Source organism: Neopsephotus bourkii, unplaced genomic scaffold (assembly GCF_033783945.1).
Source record: "Neopsephotus bourkii isolate Nb327-2 ecotype Australia unplaced genomic scaffold, CSIRO-AGI_Nbou_v1 NB_95, whole genome shotgun sequence".
Lineage (NCBI taxonomy): Eukaryota > Metazoa > Chordata > Aves > Psittaciformes > Psittacidae > Neopsephotus > Neopsephotus bourkii.
In genome coordinates, this window is record NW_026900612.1 from 1619487 (window position 1) to 1639769 (window position 20283).

The following is a 20283-nucleotide window of genomic DNA, read 5'->3' on the forward strand; positions in this document are numbered from 1 at the left end:
CAAACTAGCACACGTACTGTTTGTTGTTTATAGATCAGGAATGCTTGGTATAAACACTGAAGTTGTGAGTAAACACACTAAAGTTGTGAATAAAACATTCAGCCATTCTGAAATGACAGAAAAAAAACATTGCTGACAGTCTAATAGAGGCCTAAAAATAAAAATTAGGGGAAAAAAAGTCTCACACTTACTCCACTGCACAGTTCAACAAAGCCAATCTTTCTAAGCCTTTGCTTCAGGATTCATTTGCGCTGAGGGAGATACAGGAGCAATTACAGTGGCTTTCACAAACTACTGATTTTTATATTTATAGTTCAGATACTGATAGTAAATATGACAAAAGGGCACTAAACTTTTAAGCAACTCAAAATATTGCTGTGCTCAGAGTAAGGCAAACAGAAAGAGAAGCCAGAAGAATGCTTATGCAGCCCACGTTATCAGAAACATTTAAGGAAACTGCATTTATAAAGAAAATTCTTACAGTCAGTTATTAGCCAATAAGTGGGGCAGTTCATTGGCAAAGACTCAGCAATACACAGCAGACTGCTGGAGCTCTTAGGGAAAATACAATTAACTTGGTAACAAAATTAAATATAGTAGATCTGTAATAAGTGTAAGCAGCTTATAGTAAACCCAAAGGGAGTATTAAGAATTCAATCCATCAATCATCACAGCATGTAACCACCCCAGACAATGTTTCTAAAAACCTGTTCATAATTTTATGTCTGTTCCAGTTACTGTAGGAATAAAGCTGATCTTTCACTGCCTTCAACTGCTGTAGCTCCTTGAATTTCAGGACAGAAATACTACCTCACACTAGTCTGACATTTTGATTTTCTTGATTTTTATACACATATTAACTGTTTCAGTGTCATAGCTAGATTCCCAAGATATTTTCAGCCCTGCCAAATGATCTTTGGCAAGACTCCCAACAAAATGTGACTCATTTTCTCCATCTATAAAATGTGGGTAATGACATTTCTTTCCATTATGAATTGACTGGAGACCTAAGGCTGCTTAATGGAAATGTGTTGGTAGTGCTGCAGCCTCTTTTCCTTCTATTTAACCTAAAGTAATCATGAGCAAGGCTGCAAACTTGGTGAAGCTGTTATAGTAAAAATCCCAGCACAAGAGAAGAATGCATCTCCAATCATTCTAAAGAAATAAAGCATCAATAATACTATTGCTGCTTACAGAAAACAATCCTGCGTGAAAAATTGCTGCCTGCTCTGCCTCATTACAATAATCGAGTTTAGGCTCTGCAGCAGTGATTTGAAATTACAACATGTTCACTCAAATTGTCATTCTCCGCAGACTCCCTTCTCCACCACAGGGACAGAAAAACACACCCTGTCTCTGTACTGCAAGAAGGACACTGCTCCCAGCACACCTCCAACTGTAACAGAGACTTCTAGGCAGTCTCAAAGTAGAGTTCAACTTACTTAACTGCCCTTGAAGTCAAGGACCGATTTGCTTCACTGATGAGAGTGTTGGTAGAAGAGTACTCTGATACTCCTGCCAGCCCAACCATTCACAAACCTGGCTCAACTGAATTTCTCCTTAAGCTGCCCTGGAAAAATAGAATCGTCTCTTCTTCTTTCTGTTCAAGATCACATTATTCCAGGTACTTAGGAGCATCTTTAAGTGGAAATCTCAAAGATACTGAAACATTGGCAACCATTCGTAAGATTGCCCTCTACTTCCAAAGCCCTCCTGGGGTGTGTAGCCCTGGTGTACACTGGTTCCCTTGCTTCAAGGAAGCACAGAGAAACTGCATCTACTAGGAAATCATACAAGGGTGTAGAGACTTGTTATGACCCAGGACCTGCAAAATGACAGAAAGCAAAAGCATTCACTTTAAAGCAGAACACTGGTTTAAGATACCAGCCAGTGAAAACCTGGTATCTTACAGACATCTTATTCAGTGCAAGCCGTGTTTGAAAAGCTGCCACTACCTTCCTCCCCAACAAAAGTGAATGTTACCTCCAGCTGGAGTCAAATCAGTCCTAGTCAATGCAGCGAGGGCAAGGGCTATCTGTCACATGTAGCTCTTTTGTTCCCTATGAAAGGTAGACAAGCAACAGCTCTTACGGGCAAGTGTACTGAGGCCAACACTGCCACCTCCCTGGCAGCTTCCCTGGTCCTCCGTACAAGCTGCCTCCCTGTTGCAGGGAGCAACGAGGTGTCCAAAGCAGAGCGAGAGGAGACTCCAGGGACAAGGATGTAGGAGCCTCTCGCTGTGCCCAGGGCAGGGATAGGGAGGGCCAGAAGGAGCCCCTGCTGCACAGCCAGTCCTGAGAGGCAGCTAAGGTTTGAGAGAGCAGGCTTGGACTTCTTTTCTTACCCGTCTCCATTCATAAATCAGGGAAAGTACTAAAGCAAAAATTGCCACAGTAGGAGCATTTTAAACTCAGACAGTCTCCACCCAAGGCAATTACAGAGAAGAGTTGTTAATCACTGAGCAGACAGGCTAACCTTTGAAAATTGTGTGATGAGAATTTAAGGAGCTGCAGTGAAAGTGTTTGCTTGAGATGTCCTGATTCCGGGACTGCATTTACTTTGGAATTATCGATCAAAGGTGCACCTCCCCACAGATTCCTCTCTAGGTCTATTCAGCAATCATCCAGAAAAAATATTATCACATCCCGCTAGCCATTGGTATTACAAAACTTTATTCAGAGAGAAAGTCTACACCAATTGCTTTTCCAGAACCAAATGTCTGTAGTCTCCGTGTCCTGTGCATTTGGAAAATGCCCATGTTGACTGAGCTCTCACTACAAAACAGAGCTATAATTTCACCCACAGAGACCAGAGGCTGCTTGTGCCCCAATCCAGGGCACACAGTGAGCAGAGCCACTGTGGGTGACCATCCAACACATACTCTCAGCACCAGCAGCATGACACAGAACAGTGGTGAGGGCAATAGGGGAAGGCACAGACCTTGAATAATAAATGTGTCAGTGTTGGAGGGGCTCCTCTGTTCTCAGGAGAAATGAGACCCTGGAAGCTGTGCAGATGATATAAAACCCGGGCCAAGGTGAACTGAATCATTCCCAGGCATGATAGACCTTCCTTGATCCCAAGCAGGCCACTGCAATGATGGGCATTGAAATGTTCACTACAGGTTTATTTACAACCAAGGAAGGTCTTGTTATGGGCAAGTATACTGAGGCTATATAAAATAATATTAAAGACACTATTAAATATAATATGAAAATTTATATTTTGTAAATATAATATGAAAAATATATAAATATAGTATTAAATATAATATGAAATAACATAATATGAAAGACTATTAAATTCAGAAAACAGGGAATCAGGTGGTTTTGCTGCCACCCTATGCAGCACTTATTCAAAGGGCCAGGCAGGGTGGGTTGTCTCATTTGCCATGACTAGTAATTGCAAGAGGATGGCTAATAATGCAGAGCCCACTTACACTGAGTGAAATAGAAGTTTGTCACCTGAGATTGGTTGCTTCGGAGTGCAGCTAGGTAAAATCCTTAAGCAAAGCAGACTTTAATATTTAGTAGAAATAGTATCTTAATCACTGAGGAGCCCCTGCACCTTCCACATCATATATTCTGATTTAAACTGCATTGAGTGCTGTACCCAGCTACAGAGATTTATAGATGCCCATCGTCTCATTGCAAGTCATAAACACTTGAGCCAGCTGCTGCTTGGAAGTGCTAGCTGAGATGATTCGCTTGCATGTGAGAGAGGGGTTACACTGGTTTAAATAGGCTTGGGTCATCTCCCAGATGCACTTAGTTAAGCTAGCTATTTTATTAATTCACTCTGCCTGCACATGCATGCGTGGATCTTGACAGCTTAGGAGAAGTATATTAATTTTTGATTCGGAGCTGCACCTTCATTGGTGGAGAGCCATATGCAATATTTAGCAGTGCTGCCATGCTTCAGCTGCCCCACTAACATATCACTACTACCACCAATAACCTCTCAGATCAGGAACCAGACTGCACACTTGGTGAATTACTCATATCACTGCAGAGCAGTGCCAGCAGCCTGGGGAGCGACAGTCATGGGCTTTGACTAAATATGGAAGCAGCCAATACCAACAGCTACTTGCCCTCTTGCATGTTACAGCTTTTCATTGTCCATTGCTGGCAAGTTTGCATGTGCTTAGTGCAGAATTCTCTGTAATTTTTAATTCTCAAAAATTCCTATACTAAAAAAAAAAAAAATATTAGAAGGATGGAGCAAATCTCCTCATTAAAAAGTGTACTTACTCCTTATTGCACATAAGCCAGAAAGTCTTTTCATAGATCAACAACTGCTGCCTTCAATACTTCTCCCATGTATCATAGAATCATAGAATAGTTAGGGTCGGAAAGGACCTTAAGATCATCAAGTTCCAACCCCCCTGCCATGGGCAGGGACACCTCACGCTAAACCATATTACCCAAGGCCTCGTCTAACCTGGCCTTGAACACTGCCAGGGATGAAGCATTCACAACCTCCCTGGACAACCTATTCCAGTGCCTCAGTACCCTAACAGGAAAGAATTTCCTCCTTATATCCAATCTAAACTTCCCCTGTTTAAGTTTTAACCCATTACCCCTTGTCCTACCACTACAGTCCCTAATGAAGAGTCCCTCCCCAGCATCCTTACACACCCCCTTCAGATACTGGAAGGCTGCTATGAGGTCTCCACGCAGCCTTCTCTTCTCCAGGCTGAACAGCCCCAGCATTCTCGGCATGTCTTCATACAGAAGGTGCTCCAGTCCCCTGATCATTCTTGTGGCCCTCCTCTGGACTTGTTCCAACAGTTCCATGTCCTTTTTATGTTGAGGACACCAGAACTGTACACAATACTCCAAGTGAGGTCTCACGAGAGCAGAATAAAGGGGCAGGATCACCTCCTTCTACCTGCTGGTCACGCTCCTCTTGATGCAGCCCAGGATACGGTTGGCTTTCTGGGCTGCAAGTGCACACTGAAGCTGGCTCATGTTCATTTTCTCATCAACCAGCACCCCCAAGTCCTTCTCTGCAGGGCTGCTCTGAATCTCTTCTCTGCCCAACCTGTATCTGTGCCTGGGATTGCTCCGATCCAGGTGTAGGACCTTGCACTTGTCATGGTTAAAATTCATGAGGTTGGCACCAGCCCACCTCACAAGCGTGTCAAGGTCCCTCTGGATGCCATTCCTTCCCTCCAGCGTATCAACTGAGCCACACAGCTTGGTGTCATCGGCAAACTTGCTGAGGGCGCACTCAATCCCACTGTCCATGTCAGCGATGAAGATGTTGAACAAGACCCGTCCCAACACCAAACCCTGAGGGACACCACTCGTAACTGGTCTCCAGCTGGACATTGAGCCATTGACCACGACTCTTTATGTGTGGCCATCCAACCAGTTCTTTATCCACCGAGTGCTCCATTCATCAAATTGATGTCTCTCCAATTTAGAGACAAGGATGGCGTGTGGGACAGTGTCGAACACTTTACACAAATCCAGGTAGATGACATCAACTGCTCTACCCCTGTCCATCAGTTCTGTAGCCCCATCATAGAAGGCCATCAAACTGGTCAGGCAGGATTTCCCCTTGGTAGAGCCATGCTGGCTGTAACCAAGCTCCTTGTTGTTTTTCATGTGCCTTAGCATGCCTTCCAGGAGAATCTGCTCCAAGATTTTGCCAGGCACAGAGGTGAGACTGACTGGTCTGTAATTGCCTGCAAAGGCTGCTCAAAAATTCCCTGAAAACTATGGAAATCTGTGTGGATCCTCTTTTGCACAAAGGTGTTTCATAGATACATCTAAATAAAATCATGAAACATTGCTACTTACTAACTTTTGAGAAAGCCTGTGCTGCTGCCCAAGGTATTGTGGCAACTCATACTACCTGGCAGGCAGCAGCTCCTGTAGTCCTGTGATCAGCTGAGAACTGTGTCTTCTTAGAGATGTCTCTTGCTTTTGTGTTTGCTAAAAGAGCTTGAACTCATGAGAAGATTCAGCACAAGCTTAACATAAGATTAAATTATCCTCTTGAGTTTATCAACAAAGCTTCAGTTTTTGAATTGTAACATATACAATCCACTCATTAAAGGCTTGTATCACATACCACATTTTTTAAAGACTGTACTTTTAAATAAGCCATTAAAATAATGATTCAGGCTCCAGCTTCACCATGAGCCACCACAAATGAATAGATGTGCTGCAAGGACACTGTGAACAGCCTCTGTGGTTGCCCAGAGCCATGACAGCTTTTGGTGACATCCTACTGCTGGGTCCCCATCCCAGATAAGAGCCTCTCTGGGAGAGCACCAGAGCACTGCTGATAGAAGCAAGCTGCCCCCAACTCCTCAGCAGCATTTTCTGATCTATGTTCAGAACATACAGGGTGTTTTCTGTGCCTTGAAACATGAACAGACAGGATCCAGACCTCACAGCCTCAATAACATCAAAGGCCTCCAGGTCCACAGCTGAAGCTATCCTATGAGAGCCCATAAAACAGACTGGACCAACCCTCTTATTTTCTCCTGGGACCTTTCCTGTTCCTTACATCCCACAGATCATCTCAAGTATCTCTGAAGCAGAGACCATAGTCTTTCTCATTAAGATCATCATGACTGGAGCTCCCATCCTTCTTTGGTGGAAGGCCAATAACTGCAACAGATGCTGGTCCAAGCAGTTTCTGCCTCAGTAGTTTTCAGCCTGAGAAGGCTCTTAAAGGAAGATGGAAATCAACTGACCAGCTCCCACACGCTCAGCAAAGCACCTGATTTCAGGGGTGTCTCCATGCTGAATGCTGGTTACCAGCAAAAGGTTCTAAAATGGGCTTGAAGCTGATAGGCTTCAAACATGTGGTGGAGCTGAACCAACTGAAGTTCAGTTTATTCACTGAGTCTGGTGGATTTATCCACCAGTTTACCCACACAGATCTAGCTGGTTTTCACCTGCATTCAGCCAAAACCTCTCCAGTTTCTCCTCTCCCATGGTGGCCCTGGGGGATACTATGTCACTACCCAAAGCTGTTCATGAAGGAAACCCATCAAGCACCTGTGGCCACCACCTTCCCACTGCTTCAATACTGCAGGGGATCTCAGATAGGCCTCATATGCAACGGGAGGGGGGGGGGTGGTGGTGGTGCCCGATGAGCTAGGTAGAGAAGCAGGAGGCAGATCTGCTCTCCCCACTCCACATGTGAGACTCAGCAAGCCTGTGATTTGCACTTCCAGCTCACTGCTGAGCAAAGAAAGGGGTCATGTTTGCCTTGAAGTGGTGGGAGTTTGGGTTCTACACAGCCCCTCTTCTTCCCTTGAAAAGCATTTGTTAATAGAGAGGAGTTGGAGGGGAGCATCAGACAAGCATGACCCTCCCTGTCAGTGGAACTGCCGCTTGCCAGGAGGGTTTCTCATGCAGCTTACACCTGTGATATGCTATTATATTTTATGGAAAGAAGGGGAAACGTCAAGTTTAAGGTACCCTGCTATTTCCAGAGGATTAATGCTATTACAGCACTGAGATGACATGCAATGGAGTCTGCTGCCTGCTCTTTGACGAGTCATCTCAGCCAAAACAAAACCAATCCCAGACTAAGGCAGAAGTTCCCCATTTGGCTCATTTCCTCCATAAGGATTCCACAGATCTCACCTTGAAGTGCCAGTGAGTGTGATCAGGGCACACCTTAGGCTGTATGGACCAGGAAGGGATGGTGAAGGTCTCTGATCCTTTGTGATGGTTCCCACACTATGGCATCCCAAACACAACATGCCATATGGCAGCCTTCTCCCTGTGACCCGAGCAGCCCCCACTGAAACTCTGTGGAGCCCTTTCAGCCAAAGCACCCTGACAGCTACTTCCCACTTGTTCACACTGCCTGCACAGTGCCATTTCAGAGGTAGGTGCATTTGATCACTGAGCTGTCATGCATGTGGCACCCTTCCTGGGAGGCTGCTCCCAGGGTTTTTCTGCAACTCATGCCACTACCCAAGCTACTGAATTTGTTCTCCTTATTTAACCTCTTTGTGTTGCATCTGCAGCAACACAAAGAACTGAAGCCTTATTTCCTGTGTCCCAGGTCACTCCCTAGCTACTGAATCATCATTCTGCCTCAGAAGGAGCTTAAAAATTTCCATTAAACCATTTGCTTTGTGGTCCTTTATTAGATACTCCAAGTTTCCACTTCAGCATACAATTTCTCAGGACACCAGCATTGCAGCAACTCCCTTCTCATCGGGGTTATTATTTTAAAGGGGAAAATAATTGAATGTCACATACAAGTTTTCCTTGCAGCATTTGGAAAGAAAGTCCCTTTAATCTGAGATATGACACATCCTGATCAGGTACAGGGAGGAGGGTGGGGAAGAGGAACAACAGATCAGAGATATCTTTCTTTCATGTTGCTACAAGATAAATCATCATCCAGGGCAATGGGTAGCAACTGTAACTCCCCTTGCAGTTTTACAGTACATCAGAGGTCTGTGAGGGCTGAGATTGCTCGATAGCTGCTGCTCCTTCCAGGCTCCAATTACCCTCCTCACTGCTTTCAGTATCAAAGGAAAAAATTGATTTCTTTGTGCTAAATGATGCGCAGAGTGGAGCCAGATGGGCAAAGGGACTTGGAGAAATTATCACAAGCTCTGCTGTGCCCAGGTCTCATCTGTTTCTTTAGCTCCTTCCAGAGAAGGAAGCACAGTATGGAAGGTGTGGGACGAAGGTGCTGCTTTCTACACCTCATGCTCTCTGTGATGAGCTGGCTACTAGCTTTAGGGGAAAAAAATAAAACAAAAATAAATAAATCTGTGCTCAGTTTCTTCATTGGACACTTCAATATATCAGAGAGGAATAATCAATCACAAAGAAAAACCTCCTTGTCTTCCAGCTCTGTGCTTCCACTCAGGAAAAACACCTGCCCCTGTAACAGTGACTGTCACAGGCAGACATCCATGTGCATTTCAGTAGAGCCTTTTGCCCTCTTGAAAAGGGGAAACTGAGTCTGATTAAATTATTTTGCTAGTGGGTCACCCAGCAACCTTGCAGCCTGTGAACTTCAGTCTCCAGTGTCCCAGGGCTTGGTCCCTCACTACCTGGTAACTCTCCTAGAAGCAGACATCCCTTTGCCAACTCTGTGTCCTGAGATGAGTTTCCCTCCTCCCACACAGTGCAACACCTGCCAGGACACTCAGCCATGAAGCAAATCACTGTGAGGTACTTGTACTATCAAGGACACATTTTCCCCATCTATTAAATCAACATACAATGAATTTGGGCACAGGCTGGCTCGGCCAAGCCAACCGCTGGCTCCACCACACACGTATATGGCTATGTGATAGCAGACTACTATGTTCTGTTGGGCTTCAAGCACTCTGCACTTCTAGTGCCTCTTGTAGTTACATGGTCATGCAAATGTTTTCGCCACTGCCTAAAATGCTGCAGGCCCAACCAGCTACATTATGATGTCCTGGGTTTTGTTGCATGCAGACTTTAATTAATTCATCAGTGGGACTGGCAGTATTTCCAGTGCTTAGGTTCACTTCTAAAATCTAGGCTGTCTACTGGACAACTTCCTTTCTCCAATTGTACCAATTCTTGATCACATATTTACTTATTTATTTTTTACTAGATCCAAAATTACATATATTGCTTCAGGTTTGTCTTACAAGCAGTGGCCATGGGTGTGTTTCACCTCAAGAAGGATCAGGCAAGCAAGAGCCTTTCTTTCAGGTTCACCATTCTTCAGATCAACTGTTCAGTCCATAAAACATCACTAAAATTTCATTTCCATTGTGTCAGCTGAGATCCTCCTCCTGCAAATTCAAAATACATGGTTTTCCCATGTGCAGATCTGTGAGCACCAGCAGGGTTTGCCACGACAGCGGAGCTTGCAAGCAATTCACTCCAAGATTTTAGCTCAAGATTTCTGTCAGACTCTCAGGTTCTAATAGTGCTCAACCAATATGAATTTCCCAAACCACATATGCTTAAAGCCCTCTCTAGACTATGGCACATTTGTAGATTTGACTCTACATTTCTGTGCCATCGCATGCCTGTGGATGTTACCTAGCACTAGAAGCCCCAGTATGGCTCAGAACACTTTGCTTTGTTATAAGGTAAATGTTAAATAATACAATGTTTTTTCTCGTTTCCTGGCTCCTCAAAGTCTGTACTCTGCCATCCAAAAAAACCCAGGCTTAATGTTTCCAAAGACTCATTTCCTTTCTACCCAGGTATGATCATTTAAATGTTTCAGGACAATCACATGCTATTTTTAAACCCAGCAGGCTGACTGCAAAACAAATATCCAATTAAATACTAATTTTTAATAGATGATGTACTGATGTGTTGCATGCAGTCAAATCCCTTCATTAGCCTTTTATTTTTAATGCTATTAATCACATTCTTCAGTTTCAATTTTAAAGGAATGTCTTCTCTAGCATATGTTCACCAGCTCATCCACAGCTATTGAGCCTCTAACAGTTCACTGCCCTCTCCCCTTTTTTGCTGGAAATAAGGATGGACTTGGGTTATTTCTGTTTGCTATTTTTGTTACAGAAGAGAAATTCAATTCTAAATCATAAAAGTCACCATTGCCTTTGAGCTAGACATGCAAAGTCATCCCTGCACACCCCAGAGTTATTATATCAAACCATCTGGAGAAGTTAAAAGCACAGCAACATCTGTGCCAAGAACACACAGTCTTCACGCATGAGCCAGTCTCCACCCATGTAGCATTAGGGAGACCACCAGGTCTCCCACTTGAAGACCTCACTGATGCTCCACTGCGAACTCCATGAAGGTTACAGGGATAGTGTAGGTGACACTTATGTGATGACACCTCCCAGGGCATTGCTGTAGACAGATCCAGCTTTCTGCTCTGCTGCATGAGCTCAGCCCAAAGGTCCCTGTGCAGAGATCAGGTGGTCACTGTATCACCCCAGCATTATGTGGGGAGCAGAGCTCGTTCATTAGTGTACTGAAATGTCAGTATCCAAGTGAAATTTAACCAGACTGGAGTGTAACAGAAAACCAATTAGCCAGTGAATTGGAAGGCTGTTATTTGCTGGGTTTTAATATTAAAAATGCAAAATGTAAAAAACCTGACAAAAACATGTCAGAAGCCTGAAATTGCTTAAATAAGCATATGTAAGTGCAGAGTAAGTTCTGGCAAGAAAAAAACACATGGGTGGTTTGCACAGGCAGGGTGAGTGGAAAGGGTCCAGTAGCCCAGCAGACTTCAAAGGTGGGCTCAGCCAGTGGTCACTAAGAAAGTGCTCTAGCATGGCATGATCTCAACAGAAAGTAAAGCAAACTAAGCCCTCTCTGCTGGCCAGGAAGGACGTGGTGACCCAGACAGAGGTCCCTCATAAACACATGGCTGTTCAGGCATCTGCTTGTAGTGAGTGCCAGAGCCTGTCAGAGATGTTAGATGGTGGCTGTGTACTGTACAAGATGTCATCAGGTTGATGATTTGCTTTGCATGGTAGCAGAGCTAGGGGAAGAGGTGGAATGGCTAAGGAGCATAAGGGAATCTGAGGAGGAGACTGACTGGTGGACCCCACGCTCTACTATTCCTGAGAGAAGCAAGCCAGCCACCCAAAACAAAAGACCTTCAGGATCCCATACCTTCTTGCCATCAGGCAGATGTGACCTAGGAGACAGGGCAGGTTGGAAACAGGTTACTCCTCAGAGAAGACAGCATTACTCCCCAGCTCATGCCACCTTCCCAAGTACCCCTTTACAACAGATTTAAGGCCCTGGTACTCAAGGATTAGGAAAGTCAGGAAGATAATGATAAGGGATCATCCAGGTTAGAAGAGTTCCCACAGAAAAGTCAGAGAACTCCGTGTATTACCACCAGCTCTACTAGAAAAAAAGAGTGGTGGTGACTGGTGACTGCACCCTGAGGGGAAGAGAGGACCACATATGTTGGCCTGAACAGACTCAGGGAAGTCTGCTGTCTCCCTGGGGTCAGGGTAAGGAACTTCACCAGAAAACTCACCTGGTACAGCCCTGCAACTACTATCATTTATTAGTCTTCCAGGTGGGCAATTAGGAAATCTCTTCAAGAAGCCTAAGGGGACTCAAGAAGGACTTCAGGGCCTTGGGGTGACTGGTTCAGGGCTTCAGGAAAGTTCTTGTCCTTCCTGCCAGTCACAACCAGTGACAATGGTTACATCAGAAGAATGTTACTAATTAATTCCTGGCTCCAGGACTGGTGTCAGCACCAGTTTTGGGGTTTTGACCATGGGTCAGGCTACACGGCACCAGGCTTGCTGGAGGCAGATGGGGTATGCCTGTCCCAGAGGGGGAAATGGATTCTAGCCCAGGGCTAGCAGGATTTATAGAGAGGGCTTTAAACCAGGTTCGAAGGGGGAAGGGGTTAACACCAGGCTCACTAGAAATGAGCCATGGGATAGCATGTCACTGTCGGTTTCCATATCCACAGGACAACTTCAATTCATTTATGCCAATGCCCGCAGCATGGGCAACAAACAGGAGGAGCTGGAAGCCACTGTGCAGCAGGGAAATCACGACACAATTGCCATCACAGAAACATGGTGGTATGATTCACATGAGTGGAGTGCTTCAGTGGATGGCTACAGGCTCTTCAGAAGGGATAGGCAAGGAAAAAGAGGTGGTGGGCTTGTGTTGTATGTCAGGGAGTGCATCGACTGCCTTGAACTGAGTGTTGTGAGTGAGGAGGCTGAATGATTGTGAGGGAAGATTAGGGGGAAGGCCAACCAAGCCGATATCCTGGTAGGAGTCTGTTACAGACCACCCAGCCAGGACGAAGCTACAGATATAAGTAGTTGTTCTTCAAACAACTGGGAGAAGTTTCATGATCACTTGCCCTTGTCCTCATGGGGGAGTTCAACCTACTAGATGCCTGCTGGAAGTCCAAAACATCAAATAATTCAGGAGGTTCTTCGGGGGTTTGGAAGATAACATCCTGACTTAGCTGGTGAGTGAGCTAACTAGGGGAGATGCCTAGCTAGATTTGCTGCTCACAAACAGAGGACTGGTGGGTGATGTGATGGTTAGAGGCCATCTTGGGCAAAGTGATTGTGAAATGATTGAATTTTCCATCCTTGGAGAAGTCCATCCCTGGCGGTGTTCAAGGCCAGGTTGGACAGAGCCTTGGGTGACATGGTTTAGTGTGAGGTGTCCCTGCCCATGGCAGAGGGGTTGGAACTAGATGATCTTAAGCTCCTTTCCAACCCTAACTATTTTATGATTCTAAGTCAGGAAGAAGGTCAGAAAAACCTCCACCTCAGACTTCTGGAGGACTGACTTTGGTCTGTTTAGGATGCTGGTTGGCAGAATTCCTTGGGAAACATTACTGAGGGACAAAGGGGTATAGGAATACTGGACACTCTTCAAGAATGAAATCCTTAAGGTGCAGGAGCAGGTGGTCCCTATGTGCTGAAAATCTAACTGGTGGGTAAGAGACCAGCCTGGCTGAACAGAAGATACTGCTTGAACTCAGGAAAAGAAAAAGAATATTTATTACCTGTGGAGACAGGACCGTCACCCCATGGAAAGTAAAAGGCTGTTGTTAGGTTACGTAGAAACTTAAAAAGGCACAGATGGAACTAAATCTGGCCACTGTCATAAAAGATAATAAAAAGTATTTAAAAATATATTAGCAATACAAGGAGGGCCAAGGAGAACCTCCATCCTCTGCTGGATACCAAGAGAAACCTAGTGACTGAGGATGAGGAAAAGACTGAGGTACTTAATGCCTTTGCCTCAGTCTTTACTAGTCACACCAGCCATCCTCAGGGTACTCAGTTCCCTAAGTTGGATGGCAGAGACAGGAAGCTGACTGAAGTCCCTATAATTCAGGAATAAATGGTTAGTGACCTGCTGCTCCACTTAAGATGAATAGAAGTCTATGGGGCCAGATGGGTTACACCCAAGAGTGCTGAAGATGCTGGCAGAAGAGCTTGCTAAGCCACTTCCCACCATCCATCAGCAGTTACCATTAAGGGACTAATGGAAATGTTTCCACTGAGAAATGCCACCATTGTCTCTGCTGACTCCCTGCTGCTGGCGGAGTCTCAAGCCCTTTCCCTGCAGGCAGGGGCTGTCCTGCTCCTGAGCCCTTGGGAGAACATCACCGTTGGGGAAAAAAAGGGGGAAAAACAGTCACTACAAGCCTTAAGTAAGCTGACCGTCAGTGTTCTTGTGCACTACATTTATGCCCATAGAGGTCCAACCTTAAAAGTGCTTATAACTCTAACATGCACTGGGGGCTTCTCAGGTGAAAGATGAGATTTATCTCAAAGTAAAGGTTTTAGTGTCTAGTCTCAGGCCCTCAACCCAAGCACAGACCCTGGTGGGCTCAGGTCCAGCAGCAGTGACCACCCATGGGTGGCTTTACCACCAGAGCAAGCAGGGAATGCCTTTTGGTTCATCCTTCCAAAATACATTGATGAAAACAAGCCCAAGCTGGGCTTTCTGTGCTGCTCTGCATAGATGGGTGCATTATGGTCGATGTCCTGCTTGCAATTTAATTAGGCTGAGCCCTGTGCCAGGGTGATCTCGTGCTTTGCTAAGCCACATGGAACCCACACAGGGCAGCAGAACCAATGGGCATCTGGGACAACTAGCTCATCCCCTCCATCAGTGCACGTATAACCCTCTTTGCTTCTGCAGGTTTTCTGCAGCCTCCAAATGGCTCCACATGTTTTTCATGTGGGATTTTTAATATGGTCTCTCTTCTCAACCCCGTTATCACAAACCTACGGCTTGGCTGGCAGAGTCAGGGACATTAGGAGGATATCGACTGATGGACAGAGGCTCACAGTGAGGCAGCATGATCAGAGAGAGTAGTTTCCTTCAGAAAATATTTTTCCTGTGGGAAAAAAAAAAAGTTTATCTTCTTTCAGCAGGTTTTGTTTTTCATTGGAAAAAGTCAGCAATGCAGCAAACAGCTTCATGAATATACAGGTTGTTTTTGGCAACTGCCAATGAGCAAAGAATGTGTTCATGCGGTCCCCGAACAGCTATGTTCCTGGGAATTTCTCATTTTGAACAAGCCATTTTTCATTAGAGAAAATGCACACAGTTGAACAAATAGTTCTTGTTGGCTCTTATTAGTAGAAGAGTGGAGAGGGGCAGGCAGTCACTGCCATAGGCTGGCTTTGTGTCCCACTGGGTCACATTCCCACCCTGGGACCTCCACCTTTACACAGTATGGCAAAAGGAAGCATACCCATCTCACGTACTTGTAGGCAGTAATACAATGCAAGAATATGTGCAAACAGGACTGTGAAGGCAATTCCAAACCCAGCCTGTATACCTCTTCAGTCTTTCTGATTCTTCTGCTTGGATCACAGGTCCATACAGATGTGTGGAGGGACATTCACCTGCAATAAAGCTGTTCCTTTATGAAACATTTGCAGCACCTGCAACGGAGGCTCAAGGATCACCGGTGCCATATTACCGGGTCTTGAAAGATCACAGGGCACATGGGCACAGACCCTCCTCACAGGACAAAATGTACAGGACAAATATCCTGGTATGGACAAAAAGATGCCTGGCTGTATGTAAAGAACAATGGGGTAAGCATGTCAGTGTTTAAGCTCATTACACTACTGGAAACCCAGCTGAGGCAATATGGCATGTTACTCATCACACCCTACAGCCAACACCTACCTCCAGGTAAACTTTACCCAAAAAGTCCCAGGCTGAGGCTCCTTGCTGCTTGTATCACCCCTGCAAGCCCAGCCCGAGTCCTTGCACCAACCATGCAGCAGGAAGAAAGCAGAGCAACACTCAAATCCACTCAATTACTTCACAGCTTTACCTGAGAGACAGTGAATGCCATGAGAGACAGATCAAGGAGACGAGGTGCTTGAAGTTGGATATGACGGACAGCTCTTTATTTCCCAATGTTTTAATTTAACAAAGTGCTACACTCCATAGTTACAGTATGAGGAGTTGTTCTTGTCCAAAATATAAAACCACAAGAAAGCACGAGGACTGCTAATATCACTCTATGGAAGCAGTGCAGTCCAGAGAAACCTTACCTAGGTGAATATGTGGCATTAGAGACACCTTAAAAGTCAGCAGCTGTATAGCGTAGGCGCATTTCATCAGGGCAAGAGCTGCACATCAGGCAGGCTGGTTCTCCTGCTGGGAATGAGGCTGAGGATGCTAAGCGGTTGTGTGATGCCTACAATAAATTCTGGCTTGTGCTATCAGGTAAACCAAAAACAGAGGTGAGTGACTCGTGCTGAGTTGAGATATTATTATTGCTGCAGCAAAGTTGCGGTTGCAGCTGTGCCTTTGCATGGGGCCAAGGCTGCATTAGCAGTGCCATGACCCACCTGTACATTCAGTGGCTTTGCAGTTCACCCAGCACAGATAAGGAGAGCTCTTCTTGGCCTGTTTTTTTGTTTAGCTTTTTTTGTCCTTTTTCAAAAGAATCTGCTTGTTTGGCACTGCAGAGGTATAGATTAAATCAGTAGAGTGTCAAGAGAGTGCAGGCTTCAGCTCCCACCTGAAACCCTCCTCCTCTATCTGCAATCTGACAATTTCAAGCAAATGAATCAAACTCCAAAAATTGTATAAAGAATATTTTTAAGAGCCTAATCCAAAGTCTAGTGGCCTTGGATAAGAAGGGAAGGAGCTGAATAATGCTTGTGCTTTAATGTGCTGCAGAAATTGCACTGATTTCAGGGGTATTGCAGAAAACCCTGTCCTGTGCTCCAAAGGCTCCTACACGCTTCACCAGGACCCAAGGCTGGTTTTGACTGTCCATCTTGCCTCCGCAGTAAGAATAGGTAAGCTGAAGACACGGGGAGCCTCCAGGTTCTGGGACAGGTGCCTGACCAAAACCAACTATTCAACAAACACCTCCACTTCAAATGGACGCTGGTTGTAATCTCTCTGCACTGCTGAGTGATGCAGGAAGTAGAGCTTCTTCCAACGAGCATCTCCCAACAAGGCACCTCAAGCTGACAGTGTTCAGAACCAGACAAAGAACTGGGAGAGAAGATGGACCACAGGCAGCCCTTCTAGCACATAAATCTGTCTCCAGCACAGACCAGACAGCCAACACCAAACCATGCATGCAGCTAGACCTCCCTTTCGGCTACAACTGTCTTTTCCAGCCTAGTTGATTCTATGATGGGGGAGGGAGAAGAAGAGAGACAGTGAAACTGCCACTGTAGAAAGTCAGTGTTTCCCAAACTATGGATTTATTAGCACAACAAAAGGCCACAGCTCCTCCTTACCAGCCTTCACCATCTATCATATTGACAACCCTTCCATAAAGCTCTTCCTGTGCTGTCAAAGCAGGGGTACTCAGACTGGCCCAGGAGCTCTGCGTTTTATCAGTTGTGTTGTTATCACACACTGTGCAGGCACAGCACCATTAACAGGAAAGCAAGAGGAGACTGCCCTTCACAGGCTGTCATTGCACAAAACCCTGCTGATCTCCAGCTGCTTGGGTCTTGCTGGGTACATCTGCTCTCTTCTGCAGTGTTGCTGGTAGCTCTTCTTTTCCAGTGTTATTTTGGGTCTCTCTTTTAGGCTACAGTTGCACAAAAAGGACTCATGCCCAGCTCCCATCCCTTCTGCTCCAAGACACATACCCTCTTCTCAGAGAGGTCTGTGCCTTTTGTCATTGCTTATTCTCCATACCTCCCTGGCTGGACCAGGGTAAAGTATTTAGTGAACATCTTGCAGCTGCCTACATAGTCTTGTTTCCACCCTGCCTGGCACTGTACCTAAAAGACAAGCCTTTCTGGAGATACTCTACAGGAAACTAGAATGGAGCAGAAGTCACTCCAACCTTGCATCTCCCATCACACCTTGCTAGGAAGAAATTATCAAAGAACAAGGGACAACATTTCCTGATTTTCAAAACTGCAAGAGAGCCAGCAACTCACCACTGGATTGTTAGCACCTCCTGACCACCTCCAAGCTCCAAGAGACATAGGAATGATAAATAAATAGGGAGAGATCCATCTGGAAGGAAAACTTCTCAGCTTGGGTTGATCACCTATTATAGAAGAAAGAGGCTTTGATTTTGAGTAGGGGCATGTGAACTTAACTGTCAGTCAGAGGCTGTTAATAACACAGAGCTGCTTTTAGCAAGGCAAAATTCTCCTGGTCAAAGTTTCAGGAATGAAAAGGGAGAGATTACTGTGGAGCCCTGGCTGGGAAAGCCTGTCCTAGAGGGATTAGGGTATGAAGACTCCCCTACATGCTGACGGACCAGGTTTTACCACACATTAAGCAGGATGAATGTGTGAGGGACCACACACTTCAACTGGAAGACTAGCATTAGTAACAGCATTTTGATACCAGGTTGACCTGCCTGTCCTTCTCCAGGTGACTCAGTAGGCACATGGGTAAAGCCTACAGGAAAGTACCTGGGCTCTGAAGACACTGCTTGTTTGGAGCTAAACATCACATCTGATGACTTAACACCCAGAGGAGGCTCTCACTCTCTCGAGAGATAACTCCACTTCAGAAGGGTCTTCTGAATGTTCTCTCTACCTTGCAAACCCACTCACATGCCCCCAAGACATCTGCTTACTATCATTAACATTCACCTTTTACAGTCTGACAGACCTTTACACCTTTACAAGGACTGAAATCCTGCATCCGTCCCTCCTCAAACTCTCTTTCCTTCCACTTCTTTGAAGACTCAGTGGGAATTAATTTATAAGATGTGTGGTCTGGCCTTATTTTTCTAATCAGGCCTACTCCAGCAACAGTCACTGTTCCTTGTACGAAGGACAATTCCCACCTCAGAAACATGGATGTCTTGCATAAATGCCAGACTGAAGTAATTTGGCAACCAGAAGCCCCTTTTCTAGCTATTTTGATGGAATTTCTGTGCAAAGCAACACTAGTTTCCCAAGTTTCCCTTGCTCAGTTCCTGTGACATCTCAGACACCGACTATGCAACCTGGTGAGTTTGCCCTTACCCTGTGCCACCCTTGGGCTGCACCTCCACAACCCTCTGCAGCCATCTGGTTCTACAGCTTCACCTTTCCCACGCACCTCTCCACAGCAGACACCTCCCCAGCTGTGGCTGCCATTGCTTTCCAACTGTTAGCCACTAATCCCTCAACACTGACAGCCAACTGCTCTGCAACCTTTTGGGCTTTTCTATATTCAGATCCATCCACATCCCCCAAAGGTGGTGTTGTTCACGCACTTTCCAGTGGGTAAAGGCAACAGATGCTCCACTTTCATCTCTATGTGAATGCAGCCTTGTGAGAGATAAACCAATAACTAGCATCCTTTAAGCAAGAGGCAGAACCTGAAGAAACCCCTGACCTGCCCTTCTCTTGCCTACTTGCACACTGAACAAAAGCTAAGAGATCCATGCAAGACTGTCAGTAGGTGAGCGCTGGTATTTATTGTGCTGCAACAGACAGTGCTGGTTGAAAATGGATTAGGATTTTTGTGGTGAATCAAGTGTTGAGGCCATTCCTGTGTGTCTCCAAGAAGCATGGAGCAGAGCTGAAGGAAGAAAGAAGGGTTGAAAGATGAGGGATACGAGTGCAGAAATGTGCTTCAAACTGTATCAAGGACACTGTACATGGGCACTTCTCAGGTGGCAGGGCATACAAGTGTGTAACTCATTAATTAAGCAGAGCAGCTAATATTAGCACTAATGAACTCTAGCTCAGGTAACGTAACATTTAAAATCAATTGGACAGAAGTCATTCACAGTAAAGATTTCCATTCCTGGGTTAGGTGAGAGCTGCTGTTATGATTAGATTACTGCCAGCCAGGACCAAAACAGTACACCAGGGTAATAGGAAAATAATCATCCATATGGATCAGCTCCAGCTGTAACAAGACGCGCTGTGGATCTGAATGAGGCGCCAGGTGTGAATGTGGAATCTTACTACTGTATCAAAACAAACATCACTGTGGAGCACACATAGACCATAGCATGCTGTTTTGCCAGGGTGTACTGGTCACTGCTCGGTGGCTCAGGATGGTGGAGAGCAGCGATGCAGCAGAAAGTCGCTTGTTCCTTTTCTCCCCCTCCTTTCTTTTAAAAGTCACGGGTTATCACAAGGGCACTGCAATTTGATTCAAAATTCATCTTCAGAGCTGTCAGCTAAGAGCATGACTCGGTCTTGCATGCTGTTAAATTCCCTCTGCTAGAAGAAGAAAAGAAACATGAAAGAGCTCCACATGCAAAAAGGAAATGAAGAGCATTCAGATCCCCCTTATACTCTGAGAGGTCCCAGCCACTTCAACCCAGACAAACTATAATCAGGCTGCACTCAACAGAAAAAATGGACAATGGGAGAGTGGGTGGGATGGGGGTTTTCCTTTG

At 45.4% G+C, this 20283-nt stretch overlaps 1 protein-coding gene across 4 annotated transcripts in view; it reads right to left on the bottom strand.

Moving 5' to 3' along the window:
* Positions 1-19326: 19326 nt before the first annotated feature.
* Positions 19327-20283, bottom strand: part of ARMH4 (armadillo like helical domain containing 4) — a 65919-nt gene continuing 64962 nt past the window's right edge. For 3 of the 4 annotated variants that reach the window (XM_061356241.1, XM_061356217.1, XM_061356225.1), the window contains one exon: positions 19327-20104. In XM_061356241.1, coding sequence (XP_061212225.1) covers positions 20036-20104 — 69 coding nt within the window. In that variant the 3' untranslated portion in view covers positions 19327-20035. The remainder of the gene's footprint in view (positions 20105-20283) is intronic. The other variant, XM_061356233.1, reaches the window with a different exon arrangement.